Source organism: Osmerus mordax, chromosome 3 (assembly GCF_038355195.1).
Source record: "Osmerus mordax isolate fOsmMor3 chromosome 3, fOsmMor3.pri, whole genome shotgun sequence".
Classification (NCBI taxonomy): domain Eukaryota; kingdom Metazoa; phylum Chordata; class Actinopteri; order Osmeriformes; family Osmeridae; genus Osmerus; species Osmerus mordax.
The window spans coordinates 9,222,415-9,235,321 of record NC_090052.1 but is presented as its reverse complement, the minus strand read 5'-3'; the positions used below and the strand labels follow the sequence as shown (position 1 = coordinate 9,235,321).

The following is a 12,907-nucleotide window of genomic DNA, read 5'->3' as shown; positions in this document are numbered from 1 at the left end:
AAAGAATAGCCTTAATATATTACCGTTGCTTGTACTTTCACACAGCATTGATTGCACATCGAAACAATTCAACAGTGAAGGATCATCCTGGCCATATGGTAATACAGTCCACTTTTCCAGTTTGTGCAAGCTTTAGAAAGCTGCCATCTTTGTTGTTAGAGCTTTATCAGTCCGTCGCCTAAAATCATCCGGGTAAATACACACGTAAAGGAGAATTAAACTATAATCACAGTGTTTCACGAGCTGGTGTGTAGAGTGTAGCGGAAACGTGCTTCGACCCAGTCAAAAAAGCTAACTTTTCCACACACCTGTTTATAATCTAAATTAGGCTACATAGCCTATCAACGTAGACAATGTGAATACAGGTTTTAAATAATAGCCATGGAATATAATTAAACACTCACCTAAAACGTTAAACACTGTATTGTTGCTGTAGGAGTTTTTCAACTGAATGAACTTAAACCAACGGTAATTTGGGTTATCTTCTTCACGCAATGACACAGCAAGAAATGAGCGGCCAATTGATAGGCCTAGGCCTAGGCCTACCCGGGATTTGTAGGGTATAGCTATATTCACCTGATATTGGAGACTAGGCCGAAGATAGGCCTACTTATCCGAATATTAATAATGATAACAACGTAATATCAAATAAAAAATGAACAAATGTCGGCTATTTCAAAGCATATGTTTTGAATGGTTAATTGTTCAATTACTTTTGGCTGACAGTTGTGGGAGATCGACACATAAGATTACATAAATGTGGTTGCTTATAACTTAGACAGTGAATTTTTAATTGTCGATATGGATTTTTCTTTCGGAACTACATTGACCATCAGCCTCGGCATACACACACTAAATCGGTAATACGGAAGTAAAAAAGAATAGCCGTCGCATGAGGTCTGACAATATTTCCGTGAAACGCTTTTGGCCTACTATTTCTCTTTATCTTACTTTATTTGAAATGAATGATATGCACCCTTCAAAAGATTACTTTGAAAATGACTGTATAGTTTCTGCACGGAACAGGACAGATCTATTACAAGCCTTTAAATTATCGTTTTTTGCCATGAGCCGTTTTCCTACTTTCCCTTGGAATGTGAGTAACACGAAATCACTTTGTTGCGGAATTCCACTTCCAATGTAGGCTAATTCATAAATAATAATTATTTTTCATCAACAGCTCCTTCAAACCGAACTTGAGAAGGACAAATCATCCGAGTTGATTTCGGATATTTTAAAGCAGGTAGCCTACGCCTAAATGCCTATTTATTCATAATTTCTGAAGCATTCGACTTCTTACACTGGACACCTGTCATAAATATCTGTCTCATAGACATGCCTTCATTCGCTGTGTACCAAACACCCACCATCAGTCAAATACAGAAGACTATTCCTTATCGAACTGATCAAAAGGGTAGGTATCCAAAATGTTCAAACCTGTCATAACTGTCAAGTATATTCAAGTCGTGTTCCATCATGTTCAGTGTTATTGGTACATTATTGGACATAGTTATATGGCGTACATAATCAGTTTTAAAATGTTACCTGGGGATCTGATTTGATCTGCATTTTCTAAAGGAATCCCATTAGTGAATACTTGTGTTTTAAATTGCTCTACTGTAGATGTATACCATACTAAACCACCTTCCTCTGTTCTAAAGCATGAAGCTACTGAGTCAGAACGTTTGGATGAGCTCTACGACGCCTTGGGTGAAGTCCTTGGTGCTGAGGAGAGACATGAGTGCTTCAAAAGCTATTTACTGGTACAATTAACCTCAGACCTTCCAGTCATTCAAAGAAATTAACCCCCATCATGGGAATACAAGCCAGAAAGATTCACTAATCTTTATCTTACCAGCCATGTGGTGATGCTCTGAGCCTGTCAGAGAGTGTGGCGGTGATCTCAGAAGGCACCACTGGGCTGGTCACATGGGAGGCTGCCCTCTTCCTGGCAGAGTGGGCACTGGACAACCCCCACATCTTTATGGGCAGGTAATGGTGTGTGTGCCTCTGTGTGAATGAACATGTTCCTTGTGTTCACATGGAGGCAGAAATATGTGTATTCATGGCCTATGCATTTGTTGGTTTGTTATCCGTTAATTCCCTCTGTCTAGGACTATCCTTGAACTTGGCAGTGGAGTGGGGTTGACAGGAATTGCAGTGTGTCGCTCCTGTAGGCCCTCCAAATATGTGTTCAGTGACTGTCACAGCAGTGTACTGCAGAAATTGCAGGAAAATGTTCAGCTAAATGGACTGTCTAAGAAAAATCCTCCCAGAGTTTCTGTGGAAGAATTGGACTGGGCGGCAGTGACAATGGAGCAGCTGAGGGAGATAGGTGCCAACACTGTCATTGCTACAGGTAATTAATACAAACTAATAGGATTTAATGTGGGTTGAGAACTTGTGATGATTTTACTCAAAGTATTATCCTGTAAACAAAATGGCATACGTCATACAATTAAAGATTGTGGCCTAATCTGGCAATCATAGCATTCTGTAGTACATTATGGGAGTCAGGTGGCTGAGCGGTGAGGGAATCGGGCTAGTAGTCCGAAGGTTGCCAGTTCGATTCCCGGCCGTTCAAACTGACGTTGTGTCCTTGGGCAAGGCACTTCGCCCTACTTGCCTCGGGGGAATGTCCCTGTACTTACTGTAAGTCGCTCTGGATAAGAGCGTCTGCTAAATAACTAAATGTAAATGTAAATTATAAAAATTGCCTTGTGATACGCCATACCTACTGTAAAGTTTCATATTATTTATATATTTTTTTTAAATTTACAACCCAAAAATGTACAACCCAATTCTGTTTCTTTCTATATCTACCACACACTGTGGAACAGATGTGGTTTACGACCCTGATATAATTTCTTGCCTGGTGAAGCTCCTTACCCGGGTCTTGAGGTGCATGTCCCCTGTTACCCCTCCAGAGGTCATCATCTCCTCAACCATCAGAAACCCAGACACATACAAGTGCTTCAAGCATAAACTTGGTAAGCTGTTATGTTCTCATTTATTTCATTTTTTCAACTGACCCTATGCTGACCTAGCTGAATTTATAGGTTTTAGAAAAAAAAAACATCAGATTAACATACACATTGCATTGATAATAAACAGATTATAGTTATGTCCCCAATAGTGCATCAATACAATAATGCAAGGAATCTCTGTGTGTCTGTGGTTTTATAGAGGGGTTTTAGGGCAGAGAGTGTCCGACGATTATCTCGAGAACTGTGCAAAGTTGTAATTTTGCAGGTGTACGTTTCAGGACCCAAAGACATGCGGTGCTAGCCTGGTCCTAACCAGACTCTCGTATTTCATTTGTACAGAGAGTCTGGCCTCGCTCCATTGACAAGCGTTGACTTCCTTGTAGGCGGGTACTCTGTTGAAGTTTAAAACTATTGGATCTGCCCAGAGCCACTCTGATCTGCCATAACCAATCGCTAGCGTTCGCCTTAGCCAATTCCTTCACCACTACTGTAACAGAGCTAGCTGCCGTAGCTGGAAAATCAAACTGTTCCCGAACCCCTTGGGGAGGAGGGCCACAACATCATGGCCACCAACAAAACTCAGCAAAACTTGTTCTTGCTCTGGCTTTAGCTTATGGATATTCGGCAGCGTTGCCACACTTTTAGTAAGAATCATACGCACAGTTTTATAAATGAGACCCCAGGGGTCTCATTTATAAAACTAAAAAAAGTGTACGTACGCCCAAAAGCCTAAAATGGCATACGCACACAAAAATTCAGATTTATAAAACCGTGCCTACGCACACCTGTACGCAATGTTCCCTTTATAAATCACAGATTACCCACAAGTGTGCGTACGTGAATCAGCATTGTACCCCGCCCTGAACACGCCCATTTTTAACCATAAATAGTCAATGCAAAGCACCTCATGAATGCTAATCTAGTATCTCATCATGACCCTGGCATGCGATTGTTCTTTACGGTGAATCATAGCGCATGACAACTTCTCAGACACTGTTAGCCTATTGGTGGAGCCCGAAAACGTGGTGGCCGGTAGATCACCAATTACAAAAACTGTGCGAGTGGCGTCAACTGTGCCAGTGATACCGCGAGTCGAGATACAATTTGAAAACAAAAGTGTTTTGTTATGAACAGTAATCTATTAAAGTCTGGACTGATGACGTGGAGTGTAGCGATTGCACGGGAGCTTAACGACTGTATTTCCAGTTTTTGACATATGATGATATATGCACAGTATTAAATAAATATGTTTAGTTATACACTGTATTCTGCAGTTATTTAAAGGTAGGATATGTGATGTTTTCTGCATTCCATGTAGTCGGGCATTTCCCCCTCCTGCACTCCGGTAGTGGACAATATGATGGTGAGACAGCGCTGAATTTTGATTTAAAATTTGAGTTGATTGTACAAGGTGTTTATGGAACAATTATCACTCAGTACAAGCTAAAATAATACTGCTGGATTAAATCTTCATGATAATGATGAAATCGAGTGAGAAAAGTGTGTGAGGAAAACAAAATATATAAATATTACGAGTAATCGTTCTTCCCACATTTACTTTCTGCAGTCTGACTACAGTACGGTCATCTGCGTCTCCAATTCCAACTGTTTCCAAAATGTGCGTAGGCCTACGGGAGGGTCAGAGTTTGCGTGGAGGACCGCACATTCTCCCGTCAAGTTTGTTTTTTATAAATCACAACCTATGAGTGGAAAGTGGCGTATGCACATTTTCAACCCCGTTTTATGCGTACGCAAGCTTTATAAATGAGACCCCAGGTTAGTTTTGCAGCATAAGTTGCCACAGTGACTGAGCTTGAACTAATGGAACTGGCTTTATGGAACCGAATCAACTGGAAATGAGTCAGACTGACAAATCTGTCTCGCGTCATGGAACAGTCCTCAGGAATGTGTCTCACCAACATCACCAACTGCATCACAGGCACTATGCACTAGTCCAGTTAACTGCCAAACTTTCTTTTTCTCCATGTAGAATCTGCTGGAATCCAACATGAGGTCATCACAGGACCTGTGACCCCTGTTTTTCAATACAACAGACTCTCCACCATTGAATTGATTAAACTGTACACATGACAAATCTACTGCCTTTTAAAACTGTATGATAAGTTTTATTTACATGAAGTGTACATTGTAAAAAGTCATTTTCAGGAGATATGTTGGAAGCAATACAAAAACCCAAACTAGATGCTTGTGTGGTTTCATTTGAAAGCTGATACCATGACAAAAAGTCATCTTATAACATGTATTTGATACCAAAAAAATGCCAGGTTTACAAAAGTTCCATCTTGTTAAGTAATCCTGAACATTTGTTTTGGTCACTCTGGGAAGTCAAGGGTTGTATATTTCCAACCACTAACCCATCTGACACCTACAACCGAAACATCTAGACATGTGCTTGCTCAACCACTTTTGGTCCTTCTAAAATCACTCCACCATTGATCAAGCAGTCCACAGTGCTACCAGGGTGCTGTGAGCAAGGGGAGGACGTTCTTGTCCCAGTTTTCATCCCAACGAGTCCCTCCGCTGGCCCGCAAGTTCTTCCTGAAAAAGCCCAGCCTGCTCTCGGTACCGGGGAAGTCTGACAGCAGAGACTGACAAAGACACACAGGCTTATGTAGATGAGGTTTACAAGAAAAAACAAGGACACACATTGTATTGATGAGGTTACAGGAAAGGACAAGGACACAGGTTGTTGGTGAACTTTACAGGACATTTTCTAGTGCCTAAAGTGAGGTTTAGAGCAGTGAACTGTAAGTACTGTTCACTGTTCTACCCTCAGTTAGTTCTATGACAGTATTCAATGTAGCTTATTTGAATATCTTACCTTGAGCTGTTGAGCCAGTTCCCAGGAATCTTTGAAGATCAGGCCATTCTCTTCATGCTTTATCAGCTCGTGTAAACTAAAGGTTGGAGATGATAAAAGATTGGCACTGCTATTACACACATGAATTATATTACAATTTGATTTCTGGTGTGTATGTAGTCTCACTAACAACAGGGGTCTTGGAATACTATGTGTTATTTGGGATGCTAAATTTGACAATTTCCATTAATTCAGTGAATTCCATTCACTATTAGGAAACTACACAAAGGGCCTGCAAGCATACACAGGGAACACCCAACTAATTGGATAATAGGGTATCACAATATTGAACACTATGATGTGGGAATACATTTAGTCATTTAGCAGACGCTCTTATCCAGAGCGACTTACAGTAAGTACAAGGACATTCCCGCCGAGGCAAGTAGGGTGAAGTGCCTTGCCCAAGGACACAACGTCATTTTGCACGGCCAGGAATCGAACTGGCAACCTTCAGATTACTAGCCCGCTTCCCTAACCATTCAGCCACCTGACTCCGAATACGAGGCTTACGTTTGAGCGAGTTCCTCTTACTATTAGCGACTTACCAGCTGAAGTGGATGGCACAGACAGGCAGGCAGCAGCCAAACATGTCCACCACCTTCATGGGCAAATCCAGACCGCTGGAGGACTTGTGGAGACACACACCTAGGTCAGCGGAGCCTGAGGAGAGAGGTAGACCCCATCACCGCTACGTAACTATGGGGAGGAGGTAATACACACTGCAGGGTTCCCATGGATCAGGGAATTTTCTAGAATACATGTCATTTTGAATCGTTTTAAGAAAGGGATTTCATGATGTCATTAGAGTGGGAACCTTGGCATTGACGCACACAACTGCACTTAAATGGATGAACAACACTTACTGAATTACATAGCACTCAATCCAGAAACTTTCCGGGAAAAGGTCAACATACGTACCCAGCAAAACCGGGTAGTCCTCTGCATCAAGCCAAGGGGTGCAGATCTTCACATGTTCAAAGTGCAGTGTGTCTATCAGCTTCCTGTAATGGTCCTTCTGGGGACCCTTACCTGGAACCAGAGGATTGGAACCATATTTAAAACTGTAAGTGTCAGGTTATATACTCGATTCAGTCTATTTGAGGTGTAGACTTGTGTAACATTTGTTCTATAGGAACTATGACATTGAACACTGAATTTGTTCTATGTTGAGTTGTATACTAGAGTTTCACAATAGGAGGTTTATTAACTGATGTAACTTAGATGTTATTCATATATGTAACAGTCTGTACACTTCTGCTAGGTCGTTAGCAATTGCAGTGCTGTTTTGCTAAGTGGTGAGAGTATTTTGGATCCAGTTACCTGTAATGACACAGACCAAAGTTGGCAGAGACTCTCCTCTTTTTATAAATCCTTCATATTCTATAATGCCGAGAGAAGGTATAGAAGTTTAAGGTCAGCATGATCCATTGTCCATATTTCAACTGTTTAGGTCAACAGGAAGTACAAGCTCAATGGAGAGTTGGTAAAATGGTCTTAATATAATCAAATTAAAGGTACAACAATAAAGTGCAAAATATCTGTGCCTTACCTTCAAGTGCCTTCAAAAGAATGGAGAAATCTTCATCCTCTGTAAAAACAGACACATTTCAGATATTTGAACAGAACTAAAAGGTGGTAAAAAAAAAAGAAGAAAAGCAAAGGCTACTGAGTGTCCGTGTCATAAGACTGCAGTCTCTCGACAGGCTTTGTAGGTTCTACCTATCTATGGGTGTACTGACCAGTCCAGCTGGTACTGCTAAGTAGCAGGACCGGTCGCCCCGGGGTCCGGGTCACGGTGCCGTCTGTGGGGTTGTGACCTGTGTAAGCCGTCCTCTCCGTCTCACACCAGACGTTCCCATCCCTTCCAGGAGACACACATCCAGTGAGTGACATCACATCCAAAAGTGCCATCACTGACCCTTGTGGAATATATGAGATTTCCTATGTGCATATGTTCATCACAATCAGTAGATCAGATGTTGCCTTATCATCCTTTCATATTTTCTTATCCATTCATGCATGTGTTCCTACATTAACCTATAGTGTCCTGATGACAGTCACAGGTGTAGGATGTAGTATCCGCCTGCCTATAATAAAATGTGTTATCGTTGTTTTTCTCTATTCACTATAAACACCGTCTTCTGAGTTTCAAGCCTCAGAGAGACTAGTTTCGCTGTGTGTCTAAAATTGTCATTTTTACATCGAGGTGTTTGTTAAACTCTCTCTCCAATCTGCAGATTGTTTAATACTTATAAACCCAGAACTCAACTGAACAGTCACACTGTTCCTGAAGAGATAGAAAAAACTGTTATTCATTGCCATGTAACAAAATCCTGAGTCAGGTTCATTAGAAAGTATAAACGACCTAGCAAGTCTATAAATGGTGATGTTCAATTTAATTATAATCCAGATTATTTTTCTTCACAAGGTTTCTTCCATCCTTGAGGACATGTTTTTGCCAAAATGACTAGGCACATTTTTTGTCTTACAGAGATAATGCTTTGTTCTACAGTTTGAATGGGAGAGCCCACTCACCCTGACTGGAACTGAGGGTACATCTTGGCCAGTCTCATAAACAGCTCATGCTGGAGTTTCACTGGCGTCTCTTTGAATATTAAAGGAGGCTTGTCATACAACGTAGTTGCCCTGCATATTAGAGAGGATGATGACAATGCAGTGATGTGCTGTAGCATTCTTTCTGTTTTACCGTCTCACTCTAAATTTCTTAGAAACTGAAATGTGAATCTGGTGGAATTCACTGTGTGAAGAATTTGTTTAAAATAGCAAGATCTACACACTGACATACAATACTGCAATGGGGCTACTTATCAACTGAAAGTTCCAGATTCTACTACTGATAGAAGGCACTTAATGAGACATTACTTGATGCCCCAGTTCTTCTCCAGGTCCTTCTTCATAGCATTGGTAACACACAAGTTGTGACAGGCGAAGCGTCCAAAGAACCGCTCATACCTGAGGCAAAGAGAGCAGCAGAGGTTCAAATCAAACAAAGAAAATATTAGTTATGTCTCGCTATGACATGGTACATTTGATTTGACTGACCACTTTGCCACCCTGACAATTGGGTGCTCCTGGCCATGGGTGATGGCCATGATGGTGTAGCCATAGTTGTGCCAGTCGATGATGAACTTTGTGCTGCGCAAACTGCACACTAGACTGGTCACTGCTATGCTGGGTAGGCCGGGGGGGTTCTGATTCCACACATGGAAATTAGGGGAATGAAAAACAATGCTTGAATGTCGGCAGCATGTTCTCTCTCTAACACACACACCAGGGGCGTAGCCACGGGTAGGCACAGGCCTACCTAGTTTGTTCTAAGGCCTACCCAAAAACGAAAATATCTCCGAAAAATTATGCACCGGGTGCCATTGCAAAGTAAATAAGTAAAAAAAAACTTAAAAGATGTATATCCATATTTTTCTAGGCCTACCCTAAAATATTATTCTGGCTACGCCCCTGACACACACACAAACATATTCAAACAGACACAGAATTGTGTTTATCCATACCTGCATAAGAACATAAGACTGGACATCCATCTTCATAAGAACAAATAGCAGTTGCAGAGACTGCCTAATCACTTTGGTAGCATATGTCAGGATCCTCGGACCGACTGACCAAAGACGGAAAGACGACCAGAGAGATAAACATTAAACTGACAAGCACAACCCAATGTACCTATAGGTAGGCCTAATGTTTATTTAAAATACCTTTGAGACCTTTCACGTCGTCAATGGCGATAATTTGAATGTTGTCATCTCTAAGAATGTCCTGGTGTGGCTTGGTACCTGAAAAGGATGTATGGATCTTATTTTGAAACCAAGACCGTCTGCTAGTAAATATCTATATTACAATTTACTGTAATCAAGTGCATTAAATATAGATTATGGGTTTACCAAGGAATCCAACAAAAGTAACACTGTAGCCGTGTTTACTGAGTGAAATAGCATGATATTGCATGCGAGGGCTGCGTCCAATATCTCCCAATACCAAAACACATACGCGCCGTTCCGAGAGTCCATTGCCCTTCCGTAACGTTTGTATCAGCCAGAATATGAGTACCACAGTTACACTAACCAAGAGTAGTAACCATATTGCACTCGATCTAATAAAATAATATCCTGTCACCAATCCTGCAACTATCCATGAACCTGTTAGTAAAGGCATGGATGAATCCGCCATTATTGTTCTTCGTGACGTGGCAAAACAGGGAGGGATTTTCGTAATTAAAGGGACCGCTCGTTAAACTCACCTGCTCAGGGTCCTGCACAACTTTTTCCGCATTCTCCATAAAATTGCTCCTAACAGTGCGTTCACACTGCAGCGGAGCGGGCGGCGCGCGGCGTCGGCTTCCAATACATGAACCCAAATCTGCACGCTTGGCCATGACTATGCAGAGCGTTAAAAAACGCTGCGTTCACACTGCAGCGTTTTTTAACGCTCTGCATCGCTTGCCTTCCCACTAGTGATGGGCATTCCGGCTAGTGATGGGTTGTTCGCGAACGATCCGGCTTTAAGAGCCGGCTCTTGAAGGTGAACGTCGGGAGCTGGCTCGCATATCTGAAGAGCCGGCTCACGAAAAAGAGCCGGAATTAGTGATTGGCATTCCGGCTCTTTTTCGTGAGCCGGCTCGTATGGCTCAGCTCACTAAAAAGAGCCGGCTCTTTTGGCTCCCTAACGGCTCTTTAAAAAATACATGTTTTAACTATGAATTTGACTATGATAGGTGTGAAAACAATTTGATTAAATTATGAAATGAACAGTTCGCGAACGACCCATCACTAGTGACAACGTTGTTACAGTAGCTTGTTTCAAAGGGGGTTTGTTTGTTTCAAAGGGGGTTCTTGAGTAGGCTAAATGCTTGAAAATATCACTAGATGGGAAAAACTTAAGGGGACGGACCCACCTGCAACCGACGCAAGCGAGCACACCCTACAATTTCCCCAGAAATTGTACCCTCTCTAGTTGGAGTTATTTCCGCACTTTGCAATGCTACGGCTAATATTAATCGAGGGGAAGACTCGGTCCTGCTAGCCCCCATGTTGAGACAGCGTGCGAGGTGCAGGACCAAATGTCTAAAACTTGCCCGGAGCTGCTGAGAGAAGCAGCGAATTTGATGGAGGAAGATGCTGATGCACCCTGGTACCAGAGTCTAAATTTGCAGTCACTGTGGTCACTATCTTGGTCGGAAAGTGCGGAAATAACTCCAAACTTCAAGAAGTTCCTCTGCTTTACTCAGAGGAACTTCTTGACAGATAACACAATTAATGAAGCACTGCAACACAACTCGTTGTGAAATGTAGCATGAAATGTAGCATGAAATGTAGCATGAAATGTAGCATGAAATGTAGCATGAAATGTAGCATGAAATGTAGCATGAAATACTTAAATAGTGAAATAATTATATATGTATTTTACATTAAATTAATTGGTATTTTAATTAATTCATGACACATTGAAGAACACATTTATGTATTTAATGTCTATTTTAATTAATTAATGACACATTTAAGTAATTATTTAATGGTGTATTTATTTATTTAATGGTGTATTTATTTAATTCATTGTGGCACTTTTAGTCCTCCATAGTCGTGTTGCAGTGCTTCATTAATTGTGTTATCTGTCAAACTCGCCCATCAAAGTCAGTGGGTGGGGCTAGCGCGAATCTAGTCTGATCCATTCTCGTTAGTCACGTCGCGGCCATATTGAAAACGAAAACGAGGCTTGGTCGAGCGGAAGTAATTCTCTACTATACGAAGAGTAATGATGGACGGAAAATGGACCACAAATCTTCTGCTCTTGCCCCCTATAACTGCGGCATTAATCGATAAATGGGCGGACGAGAAACACCGGATCCCCAAACTTGTCCAGACCAAAGGGTACAGCAACTGGATCGAGGGATATGTCCATGATGTTGAAGGTAAGTTAATCACTGTCTTACGTTAGCTAACGTTAGCTAACATTAGCTATTAAATAAATTGAAGAACATTTTGACCAACTCTGCTATTTATGTGTTTAGCTAGTTCATATACGTTAAGGTTAAACAGTTTTTTGCAACTCACCGTCAGCATCATGGTTATTTACTTTGCTTGCTTGCAATTGGCAGCTAAGTTATACTGTCAGAATTGCTAGCACGATAAGTCAAAAATGTGTACAATGACAGGTGATTCATAGCATCTTTTCTTCTCTAACCGGGATGATCTTGTGAATAACAATGCTTTTGCAGTCAGAAAGAGAGAGAGCGACAGGGCAAGTGTGAGAGCGAGGGCATTTCCCTCTATGAGAAAGAATGAGCCCCCCTACATGGTCCAGGTAGCTAAGTTAGATGTTAAGGCAAAATAGTTCCTCACGTTCAGAGGCTGTTCAAAGGTTGCTCACGTTCTGAGCTTTTAGAGTATTCTGGCACACACATTCCATGGTATGTATGGTGCATTTCATAATATTATGATCAATTATCATACTCACAAAACAGTATAGATAATCAGATTAAACACAAGGATTGTCACTTAACATTTATTTTTGTCATTTACACCTTTCAGGTGGACCTTTCACTGGAGAGTCCCTTTATTGAAAAGGCAGAATGCAACTGCAAAGCAGGCCAAGGACATTGTGCACATGTTATTGGGTTGCTCTACACTGTAGCACACTATATGAAATTAGGCTGCAAGTCTGTCCCTCCTGTGGAGAGCAATTCATCTTTACCACAAACCTGGCACATCCCCCGACGCTCAAAGGGGTTAAGTCCAAAACCCATTACTGAGGTACAAATAAATTAAATAAAACCCCAGCAAAATGACTTTCCCCCTGCCAAACAGATGCGAAGTGAAGGAATAGTCAGCAATCTGTACTGTCCAGTGCCACTCCCACTCCCTTGTAAGGATTTTGCACAGAGGCCGAAGTCAAATCTTAATGACATAGGTAGTACATGTCAGTTGGCCACACTAATGAACTTGCCCTCATATCAGCCACAGTATGTGCCCTCACCGTATGGTGATGTTCCTCTGGGCTCCATCCTGAG

The 12,907-nt window shown here is 41.6% G+C and overlaps 3 protein-coding genes across 8 annotated transcripts in view; 1 reads left to right on the top strand and 2 right to left on the bottom strand.

The window, feature by feature from the left end:
- Positions 1–484, bottom strand: part of pigq (phosphatidylinositol glycan anchor biosynthesis, class Q) — a 61,224-nt gene extending 60,740 nt beyond the window's left edge. For 4 of the 5 annotated variants that reach the window (XR_010876383.1, XM_067232412.1, XM_067232414.1 and 1 more), the window contains exon 1: positions 24–154. The gene's annotated coding sequence lies outside the window, so the exon portion shown is untranslated. Of the gene's footprint in view, positions 1–23; positions 155–404 lie in introns of those variants that run through there. The other variant, XM_067232413.1, reaches the window with a different exon arrangement.
- Positions 485–813: 329 nt separating this feature from the next.
- On the top strand, positions 814–5,190 carry eef2kmt (eukaryotic elongation factor 2 lysine methyltransferase). The gene is made up of 8 exons (XM_067232419.1): positions 814–1,096; positions 1,181–1,243; positions 1,334–1,414; positions 1,662–1,763; positions 1,859–1,992; positions 2,115–2,359; positions 2,841–2,990; positions 4,978–5,190. The coding sequence occupies exons 1-8, from the start codon at positions 893–895 to the stop codon at positions 5,076–5,078; spliced, it is 1,080 nt and encodes a 359-aa protein (XP_067088520.1). The 5' UTR covers positions 814–892; the 3' UTR covers positions 5,079–5,190.
- Positions 5,106–10,073, bottom strand: alg1 (ALG1 chitobiosyldiphosphodolichol beta-mannosyltransferase). Of its 2 annotated transcripts, none has more exons than XM_067232418.1 (13): positions 9,786–10,073; positions 9,609–9,677; positions 9,399–9,502; positions 8,932–9,080; positions 8,752–8,841; positions 8,404–8,514; positions 7,608–7,729; positions 7,418–7,456; positions 7,189–7,248; positions 6,787–6,897; positions 6,414–6,528; positions 5,830–5,905; positions 5,106–5,596 (listed from the first exon to the last, which is right to left on the bottom strand). In XM_067232418.1, exons 1-13 carry the CDS (start codon positions 10,069–10,071, stop codon positions 5,462–5,464), a joined length of 1,467 nt encoding a protein of 488 aa, XP_067088519.1. In that variant the 5' UTR covers positions 10,072–10,073; the 3' UTR covers positions 5,106–5,461. The 2 variants fall into 2 exon arrangements, with proteins under 2 accessions (XP_067088519.1, XP_067088518.1); XM_067232417.1 differs by having other exon boundaries at positions 5,107–5,596; positions 9,600–9,677.
- Positions 10,074–12,907: the final 2,834 nt, after the last annotated feature.

What these genes read in the sequence shown, in the direction of transcription:
- alg1 (XM_067232417.1), bottom strand. Translation starts at nt 10,071, where the DNA reads ATGGCGGATTCATCCATGCCTTTACTAACAGGTTCATGGATAGTTGCA. An exon ending in ATTGTCAGGGTGGCAAAGTG is followed by an intron (nt 8,842 to 8,931) that starts GTCAGTCAAATC and finishes TCTTTGCCTCAG; the next exon opens with GTATGAGCGGTTCTTTGGAC. An exon ending in AACTGGCTCAACAGCTCAAG is followed by an intron (nt 5,597 to 5,829) that starts GTAAGATATTCA and finishes TGTCTTTGTCAG; the next exon opens with TCTCTGCTGTCAGACTTCCC.
- eef2kmt (XM_067232419.1), top strand. Translation starts at nt 893, where the DNA reads ATGAGGTCTGACAATATTTCCGTGAAACGCTTTTGGCCTACTATTTCT. An exon ending in CAACACTGTCATTGCTACAG is followed by an intron (nt 2,360 to 2,840) that starts GTAATTAATACA and finishes ACTGTGGAACAG; the next exon opens with ATGTGGTTTACGACCCTGAT. An exon ending in GTGCTTCAAGCATAAACTTG is followed by an intron (nt 2,991 to 4,977) that starts GTAAGCTGTTAT and finishes TTCTCCATGTAG; the next exon opens with AATCTGCTGGAATCCAACAT.